Source organism: Solenopsis invicta, chromosome 10 (genome assembly GCF_016802725.1).
Source record: "Solenopsis invicta isolate M01_SB chromosome 10, UNIL_Sinv_3.0, whole genome shotgun sequence".
Taxonomy (NCBI): domain Eukaryota; kingdom Metazoa; phylum Arthropoda; class Insecta; order Hymenoptera; family Formicidae; genus Solenopsis; species Solenopsis invicta.
In genome coordinates this window covers 7363049-7384608 of record NC_052673.1, presented here as the reverse complement: position 1 = coordinate 7384608, position 21560 = coordinate 7363049, and the positions used below count along the sequence as shown (strand labels likewise).

At 36.0% G+C, this 21560-nt stretch overlaps 1 protein-coding gene across 1 annotated transcript in view; it reads left to right on the top strand.

The window, feature by feature from the left end:
* LOC105199207 (neuroligin-1) overlaps positions 1–21229 on the top strand; it is a 49034-nt gene extending 27805 nt beyond the window's left edge. The window contains exons 4-8 of the mRNA XM_011166183.3: positions 7317–7505; positions 12061–12317; positions 14457–14603; positions 16607–17031; positions 18005–21229. Coding sequence (XP_011164485.2) covers positions 7317–7505; positions 12061–12317; positions 14457–14603; positions 16607–17031; positions 18005–19103 — 2117 coding nt within the window. The 3' untranslated portion in view covers positions 19104–21229. The remainder of the gene's footprint in view (positions 1–7316; positions 7506–12060; positions 12318–14456; positions 14604–16606; positions 17032–18004) is intronic.
* Positions 21230–21560: the final 331 nt, after the last annotated feature.

Below are 21560 nucleotides of genomic sequence, written 5' to 3'. Positions count from 1 at the left end.
TTCCTGCGCTAGCGATAATAATAATCCGATAATAACAGTAGAACAAAATAATTTTACACTGACGTGCTTTGTTATGGAGAATCGTACAATAGAAACAATTATTTTCTTGAGTTACAAGCGCGTTTACCCGATGACTGACAATTTGACACTACCATCAATATTCGATAAATACCCACATTACGTTAAGAAAATTGTTTCGAGCATGACAGCGGCCGGGTAATACGATAAGCGGACATTCGCATTAGTATTTCGTGCGCAAGAACTGATAGAAAGTTTCCGCGTTATAAAGTGCGCCGAGTTTACCATGCTTTGTTTATTACACAGCGCGACTAGCTCTTTTGTTCTTTCGACAGAGTTAAAGGAATGATCTCATTATTCGTGGCAGCTAGGAGGAAAAGTTTGTCGAGATCTTACCAGATTACTTTCCGCGCAGTTATATATGGAAATTCTCCTCCAGGGATTGTTATTTCTGCAATAGCTGCGACTCTTTAAAAACAAGACGTCAACTCGAATATAAGTAACTGAACAAAGATGCAAGAGGCAGGATGTATTTCGTGAAGGAGAGAAGGAGAGAGAGAGAGAGAGAGAAAAAAAGAGAGGGGTGATCGCATGTGTGCGTGTGCCAAAATTAAAAACACTGGAACAAAGGGGGAAGAAACAAAGGCGAGTTTAATGAGGACGAAGAAGGGGACACGTAAGGCTTAAGAGTGTTCTCACGCGAATGGATTTTCGCGCTCGTTTGTCGCGTACAACGCCCGGCTTTTCAGCATCTGCGAAATATCGTGCGCATAATTTAAACTGGAACACTGAGCAAAAATGGCTGCGCGAAACGTGATCGATATTTGTGTGTAACGCGAGAAGCCGAAATGAATACCATCTCGCCTGCAAATTTATGTTGTTCCATCCCCCTTCCCCCCGGGATAAATCTCATTTTTTATTTAGTTAATTGATTTTTATTTAGTTAAATGGGTTTTATCTGAGCATCGACATCTTTCCTTTCTCCCGATGTTGGCAAAGGCGAGACTGCAATTTTGCGTTAATTAAAAATGTATTATACCTCCACAACACGGTTTTTATACCGCGTTTCATCGCGAACGCACTCATAATGGTCCGTAATCTGTATTCATTTTTCCGCGCTATTTGCAGCTGCGATATTTAAAAGTTTGAGTGCACCTAATCGCGGATAAAGCGATAAACAACGTATTATTCAGAAGGTATGGAAGCACGGTGTTTACAACACCGTATCTCCCATTCATGAAGGAAGCCCGGGGCAGTCAGTGGAACAATTTTCGATATCGATACGCCGTATTTTCACTATACCGGGGCTGGTTTCGCGCTTCCCTTTGTCGGCATGTGCTGCAGTTCCGTATGCGTTTTGTTCATCGTTGAAGCGAAACAATGCCTGCGGCGTTATCCAATACCGCATGGCCGGCCGATTCGATTTTCTTCCGTCTTTTTTCTTGTTACTCCACTTATTACTCGTGCTTTTCACTGTTTCGCGTCATTTACGGTTTTCACGTCACTTATGACGTAAATAAATTTCCGATCGGACCATCGCGTTAAATAATAGAGGAAAGTTGCCAATACTGGCACTTTTCTCTATTATTAAGCTTTCCTAAAGCGGCACCCCTTACTTCTCGGAAATTAAACATTGCAGTGTATTAATACTGACAAAAACATGAACCGCTTAGATAATTAAAGAAAACCCTTCGTTTTTATACATTTATGGTTTCTTTTTACATAAAATTTGTTAAAAGCAAATTTTTGAAAAGCGAGAATAAAATTCGTACAATTTGGCAAATTGCACAATTTAAACAATAGTAAGTACATTATTAAAAATATTAGATATATTTTTAATAATGTACTTTATATTTTTAATGTACTTTATATTTTTCTTCTTCATATTTTTCTCGTAGTGCGGTTTGAAAGATAAAATCGCTGTGCAGCGTAAATCGGTACATCTCTTCGTAAAAATAGACAATAACTATTGGAATTTTAACTATAGCCGCCTCAATAAAGATATTCCACGTGTTCACACTACACATATTTGAGTGCATAGTGTGAACATAGACGTGGAAAATTCTTATTGAGGCGGCCATATTGGACACGAGTTAAAATCCCAATATTCCCAATGAAATTTTCAACTAACACTTAACCGATGTTTCAAAATTTTTTTTATATTTTCTTTAATATCTTATGGTAGGAAAATAGAATACAATAGATCGACTAATAAGATGCCAAAAGAAAACATAAAGTGGGAGAGTACAATTCTAGCCTTTTAATTTTATAATTGTTGTTTAATATGTAAAAATTTTATTACTTAATTTATCAATTTATTTTGTTTTATTTATTTATTTTGAATATATATTTAAATATACGCTTAAGTACACACTTGAAAAAGATCGATTAACGAGCAACAACGGATATTATTTATATATAATAAATTAATTGTTTATTTATATTTGGAACGTTTTGTTTTATTTAACCATCATTAGTTAAAATTTAACAATATTTAAATTTATTTTTACATCATAAAAGAATTTAGTCGATATAAAATTGAAAAAAGGTGACATCAATACGGTCACAGGACATCAATATGGTCTACAGAAACATCTTTAAAGATATAAAAAGAAAAGTAGCAAGCCACATGAAACGTCAGACACAATAAACGTTACACAAAGTATCAAGAATAAAATCGAAAATAAGTCCAAACATAATATAACTGAAACCAGATTGACAAAACTGATATCCTCTATGTCAGAAAATTCACAAAGATTGAAACATTTCAAAAAACAATTTTTTGGTTTCAAAGCCAAAAGACTGTTGTCAACCAAATAAAATTTCGTCATAAGTTGTCCTTCTTTGTCATTAATGCAAAATTTAATTTTTCTCTTTTCTTGAATTATGGAGGCTAAAATTGTGTTATAAAATTAAACAAATAAAAGAAGTTACAAATGTATGATACAAATCAATGTTAGAGGTACTAACGTTTGGTAATCAGGTCCCAGATTAAAATAAATGTGTTAGACTGGATGAAGAGATTATTTTCGCCACGTACTTTACTTGATTGAGAATAAATAATGATAAAAAAAAAAAAAAAAAAAAACAAGTCAGCAAACGATCTTATATGTTTTCGGCTTCTAATAAGCCAAGTAAACAATAATACGCATTATCGAGGAAATTCAGTGTCTTTTTGCAAATTAATTCTATTTCTTTGTTCTTTAATATATAGCATTTTTTAAACGAATCTTTTATAGTAATTTGGTTCGGAGTTTAAAATTTTAGTATTTAGCTAGTCAAAAGAATGATTTAACTGGTTTTAGTTATATTATGTTTTACATTTGGACTTATTTTTTCAATTTTATTCTCAACACTTTATGTAACGCTTATCATGTTTGACTTTTATTTTTACTTTTATTTTATTCAAAATGTTTTTGTGAACCACATATCATATTGTCACTTTTTTCAATTTTGTATCAATTAAATTGCTTAACATAATGTAGAGATAAATTTGGATATTGTTAAATTTGATGATGGTTAAATGAAACCAAAGCGTCCTGTAATTAAATAAACAATTAATTAAGTATATATAAATAATATTTGTTGATGCTCGTTAATCGATCTTTTTCAAGTGTTTATTGTTTTTGCTGTATTCAAACCGGACATTAACATTGTTTTCAATTTATTTTGTAATTAGTTAGGTTATAATAATATTTCAATACATTTATTTTAATAATAATTTTATTAAATACTGAAAACATCTTTATGCATTATATACGTTTATAATAACATTAATGTTTATAATAATAAATTTACAATAATAAATAATAATAATAAACTTTATTTATTTATTTATGTGTATTATGTGTGTGTATGTTTATTTAAAAATTTTTTAAATTAGGAACAATGAAATAATAATCTTTTGATGTTGATGCTTTATAAATTTCTAACTTGGAAAGTAATTTGAAAATAGTAATTAATTTTTTATATTCTTAGAATTATATATGTGATTTCAATGCATATTATTTAAACAATATTTATTGAATTGTATTTTAGTTTAATTTGTTAAATTATTAAATTCGTTAAACTGCATTGAAAACAGATTTATAATCTTTACTATAATATACTTATTAATCATTTATCTTGTAATTACATTATTATTAAAGTTATGCAATTGTTATAAATATCATTTATACTATAAAATATTGTATTTTATTTACCGTGCAATTTAGCTTTTGAATACGATGTTTTACGAGCAGCTTGAAATCTTCTCACGCGATTTCTGGTTATTAAACGCTTCCTTCCCATAATAAATTTATTTTTTAATGTCTATTATATTTGTCACTCCTTCGACAACCGATGAATTGTTAAATTATTAATATATTCATTGATTATAAAAACGTTATGACATGCGCTATGGAAAAGATTAGTCCTTGTCAAACCCTGTAAATAAAATAATAAATAATAGGATACAAAGAAATCATACCCGTGTAAGAATTATCTGAAAAATGTTTAAAAAACGTACACCGTTGCGCACGAAATCAGGCATGTATCGGGAATTTCTTATTAAGGCATACTCTATTGTTTTCCGATCAAGCGCTAGTCATATATCGGGCATGCCTAATCAAATTTCTATTCGTATGTTTATCTTGTGCCAGTTTTAAGGCAATTTCTCAGAGAACATTAATTACAAATATAAAATACAAAACAGTGTTACTGCTATATCGTCTGATAGAAGACGCTTTCCAGCATGTTTTCAAGTCTTTAAAGTTTTATTTTTAGTTTTTGTTTAAGAGATATTGTCTGAAAACAAAGTGGTATGCCAGTATTAGTAACTTTCCTCTATTAAGTGTACTTTCCAGAGTTGGAAAAGTTATACTTTTTAAAAGTAATTTGTTACCAGTACTAATTCTAAAAAGTAACTCGTTATTGTTACTCAAAAAGCAATGTTTTACTTTTTCCGATTCTTCTTTAATGCTAAAATAAGATCAAATTAAACAAAAAAGTTACCTTTTTATTATCTTTTTTATTAAAATATTAATAAAAGCAAAAAGTTTAAAAAAAAGATTTTAAAATTTCCAAAATGGTAATGAAAAATTTAATACAAATTGTGTTTTTTATTAAATTTATACAGCGAGATTTATACTTCTTGCACCTTCAAGTTTATGTTAAAAACTTTTAACATGATAATCAAATTATTTTTAAAGTGTATTATTCGCTTGAATCATTATTTCACGAGATTCTCGACGCTAAATATGAGCGTAATTAGAAGTAAGTACCAATACAGAGCAGTGGACATGTGAACATGATTAAAAGGTGAATCGAATTGAAATGAAAAAAATTCACTCCGCAAGCAGATGTGAGGCAAAGTGACGGGTCCCGTAGGTGAGTCGCTACAGCGAATTGAAGCGGGCGGGATTGAGTACCAGTGAACAAATGTTTAATTTTAATCCGGTTTATTCCCTGCGAGTTCAGTCGCTCGTCGTTACAATAGCTACGCTCTGTACACGCACGCGTGCGGGTATCTCGACTTTTGTTTCAGCAACGATAACTAACTTACACGGAAGGGTCGTTCTCCGATTTTGATGAGCCTTTAATATGTGTAGTACGGATTAAAATTAGGGACACGTACTTTTTTTTTTATACGGGCCTTTTTTCACGTTTAGAGGGTGAAACACCCCTTTGAAGAAAATAGTTTTTTTTTCTTTTGAAACGATTATTGTTGAAACTATAAAAGATAGAAGAGAATCAGGGCTGGCAAAAATCCGGGTTTTTCAAATTAAACCCAACCCATCCGGTTATAACCGGTTTTACTCAGTTTTGCCTGGTTAAATCTTCATAAAATTTATAACTGTATTAAGTTATAACTTCTTTGCTTTACTTTATTTTGTATTAATTATATGACTTATGAAAGTTGATTAATTATAAACTAATATAAACGTATGATTTACATTTAAGATTATTTTACAATTTAATTTGCAATTAAAACGTTTTGTGATTCAAGTATCTGGTCTGGTGCCATGTTGAGACTTTATTTTGAAAATGTATATTTCTTTATAAATGTATATTATTTCATTTTTTAATGTATATTACGCATACACAATACAAATAATTTACGTTTAAATTTAGAGTTTAATCCACGATATTTTATTTTCTTAATTTACTTCATTAATTGAACTTAGAAAAGTATTATTATTTTTATTATATAATTTTATTTTATTTATTAATATATTATATGAATATTATATGTATTAATATCTAACACTATAAGTTTAAAATATATTAAATATAAATAATAAAACGCAACTTTTGTTTTCTTTTGTGATTTACAATCTAGATATTAATTTTATTTATGTTTTCCTAGGCTTTAAAAATGTATAGTAAAATAAAATCTCTGTGGGTTTTAGTATAGGTTTTTTACTTGGTTAAAACCGGTTTTAACCGGTTTAATTGGGTTGGGTAAAATTTTACTAGCCCTGAAAAGAATGTTCCGAATGAAAGTCGAACTTGAAGAGTATGTTATAATAATAATACAAAAAATAAAAAAAATTTTTTAAATAAAAAATATAAAACAATTTTTTTAAATAAAAAAATAAAAAATTTGTTTAAATAAAAAATTTGGTTATAAAGTACTTTACAAGCTATTCAATTTTTATTGAGAACATTTTTTCTATCTCTTATAATTTTGATAATATTCGCTTCAAAAGAAAACTCTCGATTTTCTTCAAAACGGTGTTTTCTCTTAAAAGTGAAAACGGGCACGTATAAAAAAATACGTGTCCCTTACTTAGATCCGCATTACAACATACTAAAGGCTCGACAAAATCGGAGAACGACACTTCCATCTATCTTTCCTTGTTAGTAAGAATTAATTAACTCCAACGATTCTTTCTGTTAAAGCTAGATACTAAAAGTAAGCATGCTCGAGCTTAGCGAAAGTTTGCGATTAACATAACAGAGTTTTGATCGTCCGGTTTGCGTGCAAGAAGAACGAAACGCGGTGGGGAGCGGAGGGAGGAAACCTCCTCGGAACACAGGGAGAGAAATCGTGCTCCCCCGGAAATGTCTGTGCATGGATCTTCCAAACAAGTTTTCTCTTTCTTCCGCGACAACTTCCGCTTTTCGTCCACGAAGTAACGAAAGTTACGCGCGGGCACCCGTAAGGGGATGCCGCGCACAACTCCGCTCGTATCTTCGTGTAAAGCTCTCGGGGAACTGACGGCGTCGAATATTCGAACGTCCTCCGTTCGCCGATCCGTTTGGGCTAGCGTAAATGAGGTCGGCGGTTTCCTAATTCGGGCACATTGAAACGGCAGGCTTCCTGAAAACCGGCTCGAAAGGGAGCGCGCAAGGCAATTACGGATTGATGGATCTGGTGGCGGGGCTCCATTGGCTGCGCGAGAATCTCGGGGCTTTCGGCGGCGATCCTGAGCGACTGGCGTTGCTCGGCCACGGCACCGGGGCGGCTCTCGCCAATTTTTTAGCTGTCTCCCCTATGGCGAAAGGTAAGGCGTTTAATCGTTTCGCGGCTTGCGGTCGATCGGTAGCGCGCGCGCTTGTCAGTCAGCCCGACGACGCGGCGGTTGGTTAACGCGCTGTCGGTCGCGTTTGCCGCTGACACGGTATGTCCGTTTTGTACAAAAAGCCGACGAAAAAGCGCGCGTTGCGAGCGTGGATTTATTTGAGATTTTTTTTTGTTTTTTACGATCTCTACACGCGAGCTTTTGTTTATTTATCGGTTTAGAGAGATGTGATACTTTACAGTTTACTTTACTTTTGATTTTACGTCGCAAAAAGGATTGATAATATTCTTTTATAATTAATTATATTAATTAAATTTCTACAATCGATCTTTGTAAATTATACTGGACGAAAAATATTTGACCTTGTTTTGATGCCTCATCGAGTGTGAACAATTATTTCCGATGTATTTTTGTCTGTTAAATACAAATTTGTTATTCTTTGACAGCTCACAATTATGAGAAAAATGCTGTCATAGAAATTAAATATCGGTAATGCCACGTCAATTTTTAGTGCTAATATGTATTTTGTTTCGTTATGGTACGATTAATTCTTCGAGATATTATGATTTAAAGATATCTCTTTAAATATGCACTTTTTGTTATTATTGCACATAATCTGTATTTCTAGAGCTAATTAACATCTTATTCGGTTATATGTGATCTATTTATACGTAAATAAATGGAAAAAAAAATAGAGTAGGATGCAAATTTTTATGTCAAACTAAACAATAATGTGAGGTGGATATCAGACTTAACGCAATTTTGGCACGAAATAGAACAATATAGTTTCTCAATGGATAGATAAAATTACAAAGTTGTATTTCTTAGTACTTTCCGACTCCGTTTTGAGCTACCCTCAGCGTTACGATCGATTTTACTCAAGACCACTTCAGTTATTGAGCCACTTCAGTTTACTATTGAAATTGAAGGGAATGAACTCAATTTTCTTGATTATTAAAAACAATAATCTGATCGAATTTAATTGGTTCCGCAAACTCACTTTTTCTAGGAAATATCTCAACTTTTCATCTCAGCATCCTTTTCTGTAAAAAAAGAGGTACAATAATGAGGTTGATTTTTCACTTTTCTATTTTCCTATTTTTCAGTTGCCATCAGAAAAATCTCGAAAGCATTGTGGACGTTCTTTTGAACAATGGTTATCTCTTGGATTTTAGTTTTAAAACAGATTAACACCAGACTGAGCTTTCTTTAAACAAAACGATGCTGAAACGAACCAGTGATTGTGATACTACAATTAATAAAATGAAAATTCCATGGCTTACAGTATCATATATTAACATTTTTTTTATAATTTTATAAAATATTAGAAGTAATTTTAATATCAACCTGTTGTTTTATTGCTTTGAACAAACTCAATTATTTTGCCACCGGAAGTAAAGATGTTTCTTATGAAATTGTTTCCATGAAAAATGTGACGTACAAAATTTTGTCTCAGTGTCTCTTAGGTCGGCCAAACTGGGAGGAAATTCGGAACGAGAGTTTCTAAACATAACACCTTTACAGAAACGCCACTACTAATTCTAATTATTATTTTAATCACACAGAATTAAGTTTGTTCGTAAATTTGATTGTGTAAACGTCAAGATTTTGGACAGCAAATAAAACAATAAATACAGAATGGGTACCCAATGTAAGAATAATAATAAAAAAATAAAAAACAATGGAATTGTCAATTGTTTCAAATAATCACGGTCTAAAATTTGCTTAACATTTGCGACCAGGTCGCAAATAACCCAACAGTTTTGTTTTATATAAAACTATATATAATTTTTAATATTAAAACTTATTTTATTCATTTATGTAATAGAGTATGTAAAAGATTTCAAATCAAACGAAATTCTGAAATGTTACATATTAAATTGTAAGAAAATAGTTTGAATCACAATCCGATAGGGAATTTTTACACAATTTTTATGTATCTGTTCAAATGTGAACGCCGCGCCGAGTCACTCGAGTCTCGATAATAAATTTGTTTTCTATGTGAGTAGAGATAGAGCCGGTCTGTAAGATAACATAGTGTTATCTTACTTAATCGTAAAATAACACTATCTTACTTATCTATCTTATTTAATCGTAAGATAACATTGTCTAGACATATTATAAATGCTAACGAGAGTAAAGAAAACTAAACAAAAACACAATAGTAGATACTTTAAATTTTGAAAACGTTCCAGATGTTACGTTTGTGAAGGTAATGATAATAAATATAGGATAATATGTGATAATTTGTTTTTGATACATTTGTATTAAACATATAATAATCAAAAAGAATTCATGTACAAATCGTTATAAATAAACGTTATTTATTTACGTTGTAAGTACACAATATCGTTTTCTGTTCAGTTGCTGTAAAATATTGTAATTTCAGTAAAGTATTACATAAATAAATAAAATATTAATATTAAAAATTATATATAGTTCTATATAAAACAAAACTGTTGGGTCATTTGACCTGGCTGCGAATGTTAAGAAAATTTTAGACCGTGATTATTTGAAACAATTGACAGTTCCATTGTTTTTTATTTTATTATTATTTTAACTTACATTGGGTACCCATTCTGTATTTATTGCTTTATTTTTTTGACTTATTGTTTATAATATTGATCTGTAATGTTATTTACTTCGGCCATACGATTCACTAATAATTGTATTCACTTTCGGGACTCGAGTGACAATTAACTGTACAAACATATCTGGTTTTAATCTCAAATTGTCTAATGACTGATATCAATTTTCAATGTTGGATAATATCTAGACACATGTATAGAGATACATTTTATGTATCTGAACCTGTATCTGAGATATTGAATTGGAATATTTGTATCTATATCTAAATACTAAACACAATATCTGAACTACTTTTCAGACTTATTTTCAGATATATTTTCACATAATTTTCTTTTTGGAAAAAATATTTGAAGATACGTGGAAAAATGTATGTATCTTTTTAAAGATTATTTTTAATCTGCCTATTACTGTTGCAAAAAAATGTGCAAATTTAAAAAATAAAATTCAAATATATTGTTTCTTAGATATTTTCCGTAAAAGACAACCATATCTTTAAATTAAGAAAATCAAAGGTAGAAATTACAACTAATAATAAGTGTTATCGGCATAGAGATTTTTTTTCATTTGTTAGAGAAGTGAAGATATCGCACCAATCGCACAGTTTCCTTATATGAAATGTTTACTTTTAAAATTTAACACAATTTTGTCAGCATCGATTGAACAACATTATTTAACACCGGTGATTAAATTTTAATACTGCAAAATAAATTGAATAATGATATCTTTTAATTTTTGTACGTAAAACTAATAATGAATGAAATAGAAATCGCAATCAAAAAAAATATTTAAAAATTAATAACATTAATAAAAAAATTACTTGATATTTTTATTTTACGCATATTACCATTATTATAAGAAATATAATTGCAAAGTATCTGATATACATATACGTGTATTATATTTGAAATATTTTTAAAATTATTTGACTATCTCTATCTATATATATTTTAATTTGCGTCTTTATCTATGTATTTAAATACATTTTAAAAGTATTTTATCCATAATTTACTGTCAATTTTACGAACAAGATAATGTGTAATTTTTACATTAATAATGCTTTTTGCTTTCATGGATTTCTGTTGAGTTTCTGGATTTTAATTTTTTTCAAAGATTCAACGTTATGCATCAAGTAAATTAATAATATCCACTACCCAACTTCTCTAAGGTGGAACTTTCGGTTATGCCAAATGGGAGGAACTCTCTTCTGAGGCCTTTGAACGCGAGACAACAAATCGTATTACTTCCTTTACGGTCGTAGTGTTGAAGATGGCTCAAAGCAGAGCCGAAACTAACGTTTCCTGAGAAATGCAACTTTGTAATTTTATTTATTGAGAAGTTATTTTGCTCGCTAACAACTGCGTGTTGACTGCGGTAGGCACCTCACCGCACTGTTTAACTAATATTTAGGAGTCCATACAATTTTTAACTAAACTTACTTTTTTATGTCAAAATTGTGGATCAGTACTGATACCTGTTAATATATTATAACATGCTATTTTTATTAACGTGTTTCTCGAAGCTGCGAAATAATAAGAATTGATAGTTTTGGTACAGGATACGTTTTCATTGTTGACCAGTGTTTTTTCGATTTACGAAAAAAGAAAATTGATTTAATCGCATTTAATGCTGATTGATGTATAGCCGTCTATATGTATAGAGAGACATGTTAATTAAAGTTGATTTATCGATGATCTCGGTATAATCGCGTTTAAGCTCCAGTAAGAAGGAAGGGCACAAATAAGATTTAAAAAGGGGAAAACTTTCATACACCGCGCGAAATAATAAGAGGCTGATTTCCCGTTTGCGAAGTATCGAATTTCCGAATAATAAAGCGCCAATGTACTGCTGCTATTCGTGCGATAATTAAAGATTTATCGGAAATTCCTCGCCCAATGTTTTTTCACTGTATCGCAACTAGCGAGAGCTTTTTTTTCGACGAATATTTCAGAGCTGATCGGGAGGGTGATTCTGCTCGGTGGTTCGGCCCTCTCGCCATGGGCGGTGCAGCGAGATCCGCTCGCGGTGAAGCGCCGCGTCGCCGAGCAGATCGAATGTCCCGGCGACGTCGAGACCGACGATATCGCACCGTGCCTTCGTTTAAGGAGCCTGGAGGAGCTACTGGCGGTGCAGCTGGATCCGCCAAGATTTACTTCCGGATTTGCGCCCTTCGTCGACGGGGCTGTTCTGCCACCGACAGTCAATCAGGTGAGACGATTTGCCCCGATAATCAATAATCTTGAGACTGGAGAGCAGTAATGCGCCGTTTCCACTCGCTTTACGATCCGCTCTGCCTGATTGCTTCGGTTTTACTACGCTGTTAACCGTAATGCGCAATTAATTAATCTTAATTGCGGTTTAATCAATTGTGTTTGTCCGTTCCTCGGCATAGAATCGAGAGAGAGAGAGAGAGAGAGAGAGAGAGAGAAGGAGAGAGATCAACTTAAAGTCGATTCGATCTTGGCGGAAACTATTGTAAAATATTATTGCGTTGGCGGTTCTGTTTTCTTTTTTGTAAATGTGACATGCGAATGTGTTATCTACCGTTTTCGGAACGTCCGGCGCAGCGTTACCGCTCGACGTCGCTTTTGACGTTAAGCCATTTTTCATAAAATTTGCATTTACACCATTTGCCTTTCTCGCGGAGCATACACTAGCGCGCTGTCCCGCGTCCGCCGTTTAAACGCAGATTACGCGTAGAATATCCACCGCGATGTAAATAAATATAACGGCGGGTGTTAAATAAACATGGGCAGTGACGCGCGATTTCACCCGAGCGATTACGAAATTCGCGAATGTTGTAATTGCATACGGATATTAGCCCAACGCGGCCGGCCGGCGCTGCGTATTGATTTTGCGCAAGAGCGAACGAGACGACAGGTAAACGATGAATCTGCTAATTGAACCGGCGGCCGACTGACGGATGACGAATCCGAGAACCGTAATAGCTACTTCGTGCATGCTCCATTAACTCATTCGTTGATAGTGTCTCTGGTAGCTCTCGGGCTTGCGCTCGCGCTCGCGCTCGTCGCGATATCGCGACGTTAAACACGAAATCGGGAGAGATGATCAAACGTGCGTGTACCATCGATTTGCTACAACCGCTGCGAATTTACTGCAAAGCAGTCGAGCTCCTCCTTGCGTTGTCTTCGCTGTAAAACGTCAAACGCGGCTTATGCGACGTTAAATATTAGAAATTACAAGCTACATCGTTTACATGATGGGGAGGTGTGCTTGAATTTGACAATGATTGTTATTTATATAAAATTGTATATATCTTTTTTTATCTACACTGGAAAAAGAGTCTTGTTGCATCACTTAGAAATCTGGTAGATTCAACCAATACGTCTGTTCGAAAACGGACGAATCAGAAATCTTGTAGGAATTACCAGATTCTAGTGAAACTTATCAAACGTTCTGATTGTAATAATTAGAAATTTTGCTTGGTTTCACCAGAAACACTTAATCTTACAAGTTTTGTTAATATAGTCAGATCATTTTTTTCAGTGCAGGTAATTATCTAGATAAAGAAATAGCTCTATCTCGTCTTTATTTAGATTATTGTAATGCACACTATTTTTACTTTAGATATTGGAAATGTTATCTAAGATAATATGAAGAATAACGAAAATAAAGCTTTAGCTTCAACCTTCAATTTATTATATATGTAGCTTAAACAGGAGATTTTTTCAAAATAATAATAACAATAATATTGCGTTCCAAAATTCATGACCACTGAAAATCTATAGTATACATAACGTAAACTACAAAGTTTTAGTACTGGCAGTGTATATCGGAATGTAACTCAGATTTCACAGATCAGTAATAGTAAAATATAAAAGTTGCCTCAAAATTACAAGTCCAAAAATTTTTATAACAAATTTTGTCAGTCATTAGTTGAGTTACATATTTTTTCCATTTTTTTAACTTTGATTTTTATTCATATCGATTTAAATTCAAACAGAAATATTGTTTGTCAGATCGAACTATTATATTTGAATAACTTTTGTCTTTGAGAAATAGATTTAAAAATAAAAATATAAATACATTATTTTTACATCTTAAATTATATTAGTTGCTCAATAGCGATATTATTTAAAAATTATCTAGCTAAATTATGTACAATTTTATCTTTTATCTAGATAAATTAAAATTAAATCATTTTCATTTTATCTTTTACATGTAATTTATTTTTATCCAGATAATTTTAAGTTATCTAAGCGCAACACTAACGGTGATTCATTTAACGGTATAGAGAATGCGAGACCGAATGTAGAGGTGATCGAGAGTTAAAGTGAATTTTATTGATACGCGCGTTACGCTAAAAAAGAAGAATTGTTTGTTCAGAATTTCCAACCCACTGCCTCTTCTTCGGGACTAATGCCGATTGTGCCCGGGCCCGGTGCTGAATTCGCGGACTTCGGCGACCGTGATTTACTCTTTGGTTTGACATCCGAGGAAGCTTGGGTGAATCTTACAAAGGAAGATTTACAGGTAAGTGGAATACATTAACTTGCAACATTATTGCAATGTGGCAACATTATTGTATATTGCAGAGATATTGCAAAGATTTTATTTTAGCAATGTGGCAGCAACACTTCAAAAATATTTCGTAAAATAATGTTCACTGTTTTGCTCACGAGTAGAACGTGCCACGGGTAAAGTTTTACTTCTTGTAATTAAAAAAAAAATCACACAAAATGGAATAAAAGACGTAGCTTCATGAGATTTTTCATTCACATTTTAATGAAACGAGTTCTTTAACGACAACAAAATCCGTAAAATTGAGTACAAACACGAAAGGAAATGAAATACGTCTTAATAATAAAATTTTTATTTACTCCGTGTTAACATTAATTCTGGAATATATGATACCTATTTCTGGAAATTTTATGTGTCAGGAGTGTTTATATCAGATAATAATATTTGAAATATGTATATCATAGAAATGCCAAAACACATTTTATTGCTACTACATTGATTTTTGCAATATTGCATTGCAATATCTCCAAAGGACATTTTATCATTGCTGCAATGCTGCAGCGATATTTTGCAACGTTTTTGCAATGTTACGATCTTGCGATGAAATATTTCTGCAAAAATGTTGTTGCAATTTTTATCGTACCGCATAGATCACGTTAGTGGAAATGGACATTAAAGTTTTGTTTCGAACTTTGATATTCAGTAGCTTACGTGCTTGCAAGTTGGCGTCTGACACCAAAGAGAAAGTTTTCTGTGTCCTCGAATTTAATCAAAGTCGGTCTAGCGACACTTTCGTACGAAAATTGGAAAGGATCTGCTACAATTCGATTCGCAAGTGGTATATTGAATTTAAGAAGATGAGACGCTTAGTTAAGACTGTCATACATACGTACATAAAAAGTTTTAGTCTTAATTGTAAGATTGTGGGCAAATCGATCAATCACAATCAAAATTGCGGTGTTACTATTTCGGAGCACTCGACAGTGATTAGTTGGATATTGGTTGGATGCTCATGGTCTTGCATTTACGATTAAAATTGTAATAGAATAGCTTGAAGGGAAAAAACAGAGGTTATCCCTTGAGACACCATCTTGCGAACGCTTAAGCTACTGATTGATGAGAAGTTTAGATTGAAACAAAACTTTAATACTTTCTTTATCCATTAACATGACTGTAATTATTATTAAATGCATTATCCACAAAGTTCATGAAACCTCCACGATCATTTTGCATAATCCTGTTTATTAATTACAGTACTTTCTCTTTGTTCACGATTTTTTTTTCGTTTCTTTTGTTTGCTAATCGGATCTCAGAGATTACAATTTTATATTTCGTAAGGTTTCGCTAAAGAAATAAAGAAATAAGAAATATTTTATTTATACCATATTTTCTCTTCCGTTTCACCTTTGATTTTCCGATTGTTTTAAAAACTGGTTTTCAGATAGTTCCACGCGATTCCACAAAGTCCCTGTTAGAAGAATAAAAAGCTTCAAACCCTTTAATCTGTTTTCCCTGCTCTGCTATTATTGGTCATACTTTTATTTTTATATCGATTTTATCAAGAAATTTATATTGGAGCGGAAGTAATTCGTCTGATTAATGACCGGGCACTTCATGCATAATATGTAATTGACATCGATTGGATATAGTTTGACAAATTGACGAGCTTTACATGATTGCATTACAAGCTCGCGCTCGCCAATCGTTCCGGATATTATTGACTCCCCGATGGTCACGGCCACTGGCCGTCGTGCTATAATAGGATGCTTCTGCCTTTACGATCGTGATCGAATTAATAATCCATACGCAGATGTATTGGCGGAAACGTCATTTGGTTATTCGTACGTGTAAGATCTCTCGGCGATTATCCGTGAATGATCGACGATGCAAAGTTAGTATCGCGCGAGAACGTTTTGCAAACTGCAATAAATTTGCGAAGAAGAGCACAACGTTCACGAAGCACACGTTGCGCTTTCGCGTTGTGAAAACGGGCGAAAACTCTTACCGGTTCGCAGAGCGGCTTGAACGAGACGAGGAGGGACCGTATATTGCGCACTTACGTCCGGAACACCTACCGGTACCATTTGCATGAAATCTATTCGACTCTTCGGAACGAGTACACCGACTGGGAGCGGGGCGAGCAGAGTCCCGTAGCTATCTGCGAGGGTCTCTTATCTCTCCTCGGAGACGGCCAAGTCGCTGCACCGCTCCTCAGACTGGCCTTACTGCATTCGGCCTCGGAGGGACGCGGCTATTTCCTACACTTTCAACCGGGCGACCAGCCGAGCCAGAGGGGCGAGGAGGTGCCGTATCTCCTGGGTATACCTCTTCTTCGCGGCGAAGTCACGTCCGCGCTGCCCGCCTTTGGCAACTACACTCCTGCCGACGAGAATCTGTCGAAACTACTCGTACATTACCTGGCTAACTTCGTGAGGCGCGGGTAAGTCTCTGCAGCTTTTCTCTCATTTTCCGCGTTCGGCGAATGAAATTAATGTGAACTGACTGCGTCCATTAAAGATGAGGCGGTTTAGGACGATAATAAAAATGTTATCGCGTAGATAGCGGAGTACGTTGCAGATATTTCACATCTTTCTCGAGTTTAATCGACGAATTTAACTTAATTGACGAATGTTTTCGTGGATAACTGCGAAAAGTTAACGTACCATTTAATTAACGCTTTGCCGAATGAAATATGCGATTGACATTAATTGGCGACACTACGACGTGAAACCGGTGCATGGGCGCGAAAGGGTTAATCGGATAAGTGAACCTCTCTCGTTAATTCACCCGGTTCAAAGTTCTTCGGAACTTAAGCATCGCATACACTTCGATTACTCTCCGTGAGGGGAGTCCGTAAAGGTTGGTAGTGGTAGTAAGGGTAAAGTTACAGCTGCGAGAGGATTTTGGAGTCAAACTCCCGCAAAGGCCGTTAACGCGCTCAGCGAAAGCTCGCAATCTCGAAGTAGACTTGTTAGTGGCGAAGACGCGAAGTGATTTTGGCATCTCTAATTGCGGATCGGCGGCTATCTGGATGATTACTCTGTCATGGACACGGCGGATTTTCGTAATGGAATTTTGCCCGCGGCGAATTATCGCTCAAAGACGCGTGAGATCTTTGCGCTTTGGGTCTGGGAATTTAGCTGCCAATTTCCAATAACACAATTCCAACAATTTCCTGCAAATTAGTGAAATTATAACAATATTTATTTATTTTAAATAAATCACATGCCTCAAATTAATTACATAATAAATAAAATTTGGAATAATATTGTACGGTATCTATGATACTAAATATTTAGCAATCCAACAAAATAGGAACGCAACGTGAAACGCGAAAGAAAACGATCAAGCCGATCAATCGCCGATCGATTTCAATCCATGTCAAAAAGTCGAAGGTTCACTCGTTGTTCCAGGGATCCGAATGGCGTGAGTCCCTTGTCTTCGGGACTGGAGAACGGACTGACGACGAGTCCGCCATTCTGGGACTCGTACGATTCCATAAACCAGCTGTACTTGGAGGCCGCTCACAGCCCGGAGATGCGTTCGCACTACAGGGGCCACAAGATGTCTCTCTGGCTGAATCTACTGCCGCAGCTGCACCGGCCGGGCTACGAGATCAATATGCGACATCATCATCTCGCGGAGAATCCCGGTCTCTACGAGGGTCCGGTGCGCCCGCAGAGCACGGCTGTACCTCTTCCGCCTCCCCCGTTACCTATGCCGTCTCCCACGGAACCCTCCTCGATACTGACTGCGCTATCGAGCACGGAATGCACTCCGAACGCGACCGTCGCAACGACCATCACGCCAACCACCTCGCGAACGTTGCAGATCTCGAACTTGGGTCCAGGCCCCAACAACCTCCTGCGCAAACTTGCGTCCAGCCACTACCAGAGTTACACCACAGCCCTCACGGTCACTATCGCGGTAGGCGTGTTCTTGCTGCTGCTCAACATCCTGATCTTTGCTGGGATCTACCATCAGCGCGATCGAAACACAACTGGCGGCGGTCTGTCGGGCGCTTTCAGCAACAAGAAGAAAGAGGAGTTTCTCGAGGCCGGTTGCTCCGGCATGGACACCTCGGGTTCGGGCAAGCAGCGACTGCCGTCTTCCATGAGTCTGATGGACTCGTCGTCGTCGATGCTGCCGCCGCACAAGGCGAAGCTCGTGCAGGAACTCGAGCTGCAGCTGCAGGAATTCCAGTGCTCGCCGCCGCCCGGCGGCGGTAAACGGATCCTGGAACCACCATCTTACAGCAAAAACCCGTGCATTCAGCGGACCCGCACGCCATCGCCCTGCGTAGATGCTACCATCGCCCAGATGGACGACGTTAACAACATCAGTGGCCTTCATCACGACAGCGAGGACGAGAATGATGAGTTGCCGGAACCGCCACCTCCGCCCAAAGTCCCGGCGCCGAACGTCGGTCTCACGTGTCCGGGAATTCTGCGCCAGCCCGGGACCCCCGGTAGCGCGAAGAAGCGCGTGCAGATTCAAGAGATCTCCGTATGATAGGGTGCAAGACTCCGCTCTCTTGAGATCTTTGATATTGAAGAGTGCGATGAGAGGACGACGCCGATCGAGATCAAGTATAGGTGACGGGCGCCTTTGAACTCTGATTATTATCGAGGATACACTTCCCCGAGAGCGAGAGAGAGAGAAAGAGAGAGAGGCATGAGAGGCACGCTTTTCTCAGTCACTGTCGAAACAAATTTTCTCACACGAGATTATTTCCTTGCTTCCGTTTGAGAATAAATAGCACGTTCTTATGCTTGCGTGCTCGTTAACTTATGCGAGGATAAAGGCGTGATCATCTTCGTATTAATAAATTCTCTTCACGAAACCGTTCTTACACTTAAAACTTATTACAGACCGCTGAACATTACACAAACGTGTTCAAGCTCATAATCCTTGTTGTTCGAGTGATCCTCGTCAAGAATGGATGCCGACGTGTGCATAGCGTTTTCGCGATTGAAGAAAGTGAAATATAATTTTTACTCGCTCCAAGCGGAACTGTATAGTGCCGCGTGTGCCCACGTACAAGTCAGCAGCGTTGAAAATGTGCTTTATTTCGAGGTGTTTCTTACCGAGCATTTCGTTTCGTGATCCACGTTGTGTAACACAATTTAAACGCGCAAACGGGCACGTAAACACGTAAGAGAGCACACAGGAGGTTCGTAGTAGTCCCTTTGTATCCGAGACGTGAATCTTCGTCCGTCCATTAGGGACGGCAACGTCTGGCGATTGAAATTCACGGATCGGCCGAACCCATAGTTCACTGACTTATTAGCCGGGTCCGATCCGGCGAACGTTGCGGCGCGGTGTCGCAAAAACTGGGGATTGACGTAATCTCAGGAATAAAAGAAATGAAAAAAAGACATCACACGATAGGCATGCACGGTGCCCGTCTTAGTGCTCGGGCTAACTTAGGCCCGAATCTTGCCACAACACTAAATGGAATTAATTGAGGAATTGGTAGTCTTGTGCTTCGACTTCTACTAGATTCATAAGACGACGAGAATGACTAGCTATTGATATATATGTTTGTGCGAGAGAACGTGCGTGAGACATAAGCGAGAGGGATAAAAGTGTGGAAAGAGAAGGGTAAAAAGAGAAGAGGGTGTAGGGAAAGGGGAACTCTCTGCGCGAGATGTTGGCTTTCGTTAGCGTAATTGGGCGTGTGTGCGTGTGTGCGTGCGTGCGTGCGTGCGTGCGTGCGTGCGTGCGTGCGTGCGTGCGTGCGTGCGTGCGTGCGTGCGTGCGTGCGTGCGTGCGTGTGTGTGTGTGTGTGTGTGTGTGTGTGTGTGTGTGTGTGTGTGTGTGTGCAATCTTGTGCAAGGAATTAGAATATGTTTGACACGAGATAGGGTCAAAACGGTTTAATGACGACGGGGAGTACTTAAGAGGATACAGGTGACTCGCCGGTATTTGTTTTAAAAATTGTCGCTGTAAAATTATATTTGCGGGAAGAATTCGGTGCGCGAAGTTTTAGCGTTCCATTGGAAGCGACTGCGTTGTACGAGATATCTTTACGATGTATACATTTGTCAGGGAGCATTGTGGCACGACTTTTCTCTGACTTTAATAGTCACCTTGAAGGGAGGAGAAGGGAAAAGGATGGTGGCAAAGTTGCGTTGTTTCAGAAAGTTATAAATTGGATACAACTTTTTGATGACTGTTGCAAAAGAAAATTGTTTAGATAAGAGTTCCTACTTTCGACCAATTGGAAATTGGTCCGTGCATAAACGCTATGATTTATAATATGTCAGCTTACTTCTGCATTTGGTTAAAGCTAATCCATTCCACTTATAATGTATTAACATTTTCATTTGTTTGAAGATATCTTTTCCTTTAATCAAAATTTAAATTTATTGCTTGTATTTGGCTTGTATTCTTGATAGTAATGATAGAATTTGTCGTTGAGAGTCACCTGTACGTTGTAAATTTTCAGGCAATATTGAAAATATGGTAGTTGAAAGGCGAAAAGTATTCGGGTCCATCTTAATTTTTTATGTTTTTCTTCGGGGTGCTTAGACGTATCGAATTGGCTTCTATAATACGCGATTAATGTTCTGAACCAGATTGGATTTGTACAATACTACATACAAGAGCAATTTATATTACACACACAATGAAAAGAAAAATTGTTTATTATAAACGGCACCAAAAATGTACATCTAATTTACGAAAGGTTAGCTTAAAGGGGCGTTTAGGATCAAAATTTACCAAGTTCCAATTTTATGAGATATACTTTAAGAGTGGCATTGAATATTGTTGCAAAATTCCTCAAAGAAGTTGTTACTGGAGTGTAAGTCAAACATTTTGTATGTAACATAAGATATATACGAACTTTTTGGAGGCTGGGCAAGTTTTGATCTTGGTTCGTCTCGTTACACGACGGAATGCGCAACGCTTCTCGACGAAATGTAATTCGAAAGTGCAAGAATTGACTTGAAAACTCCAAGAAAT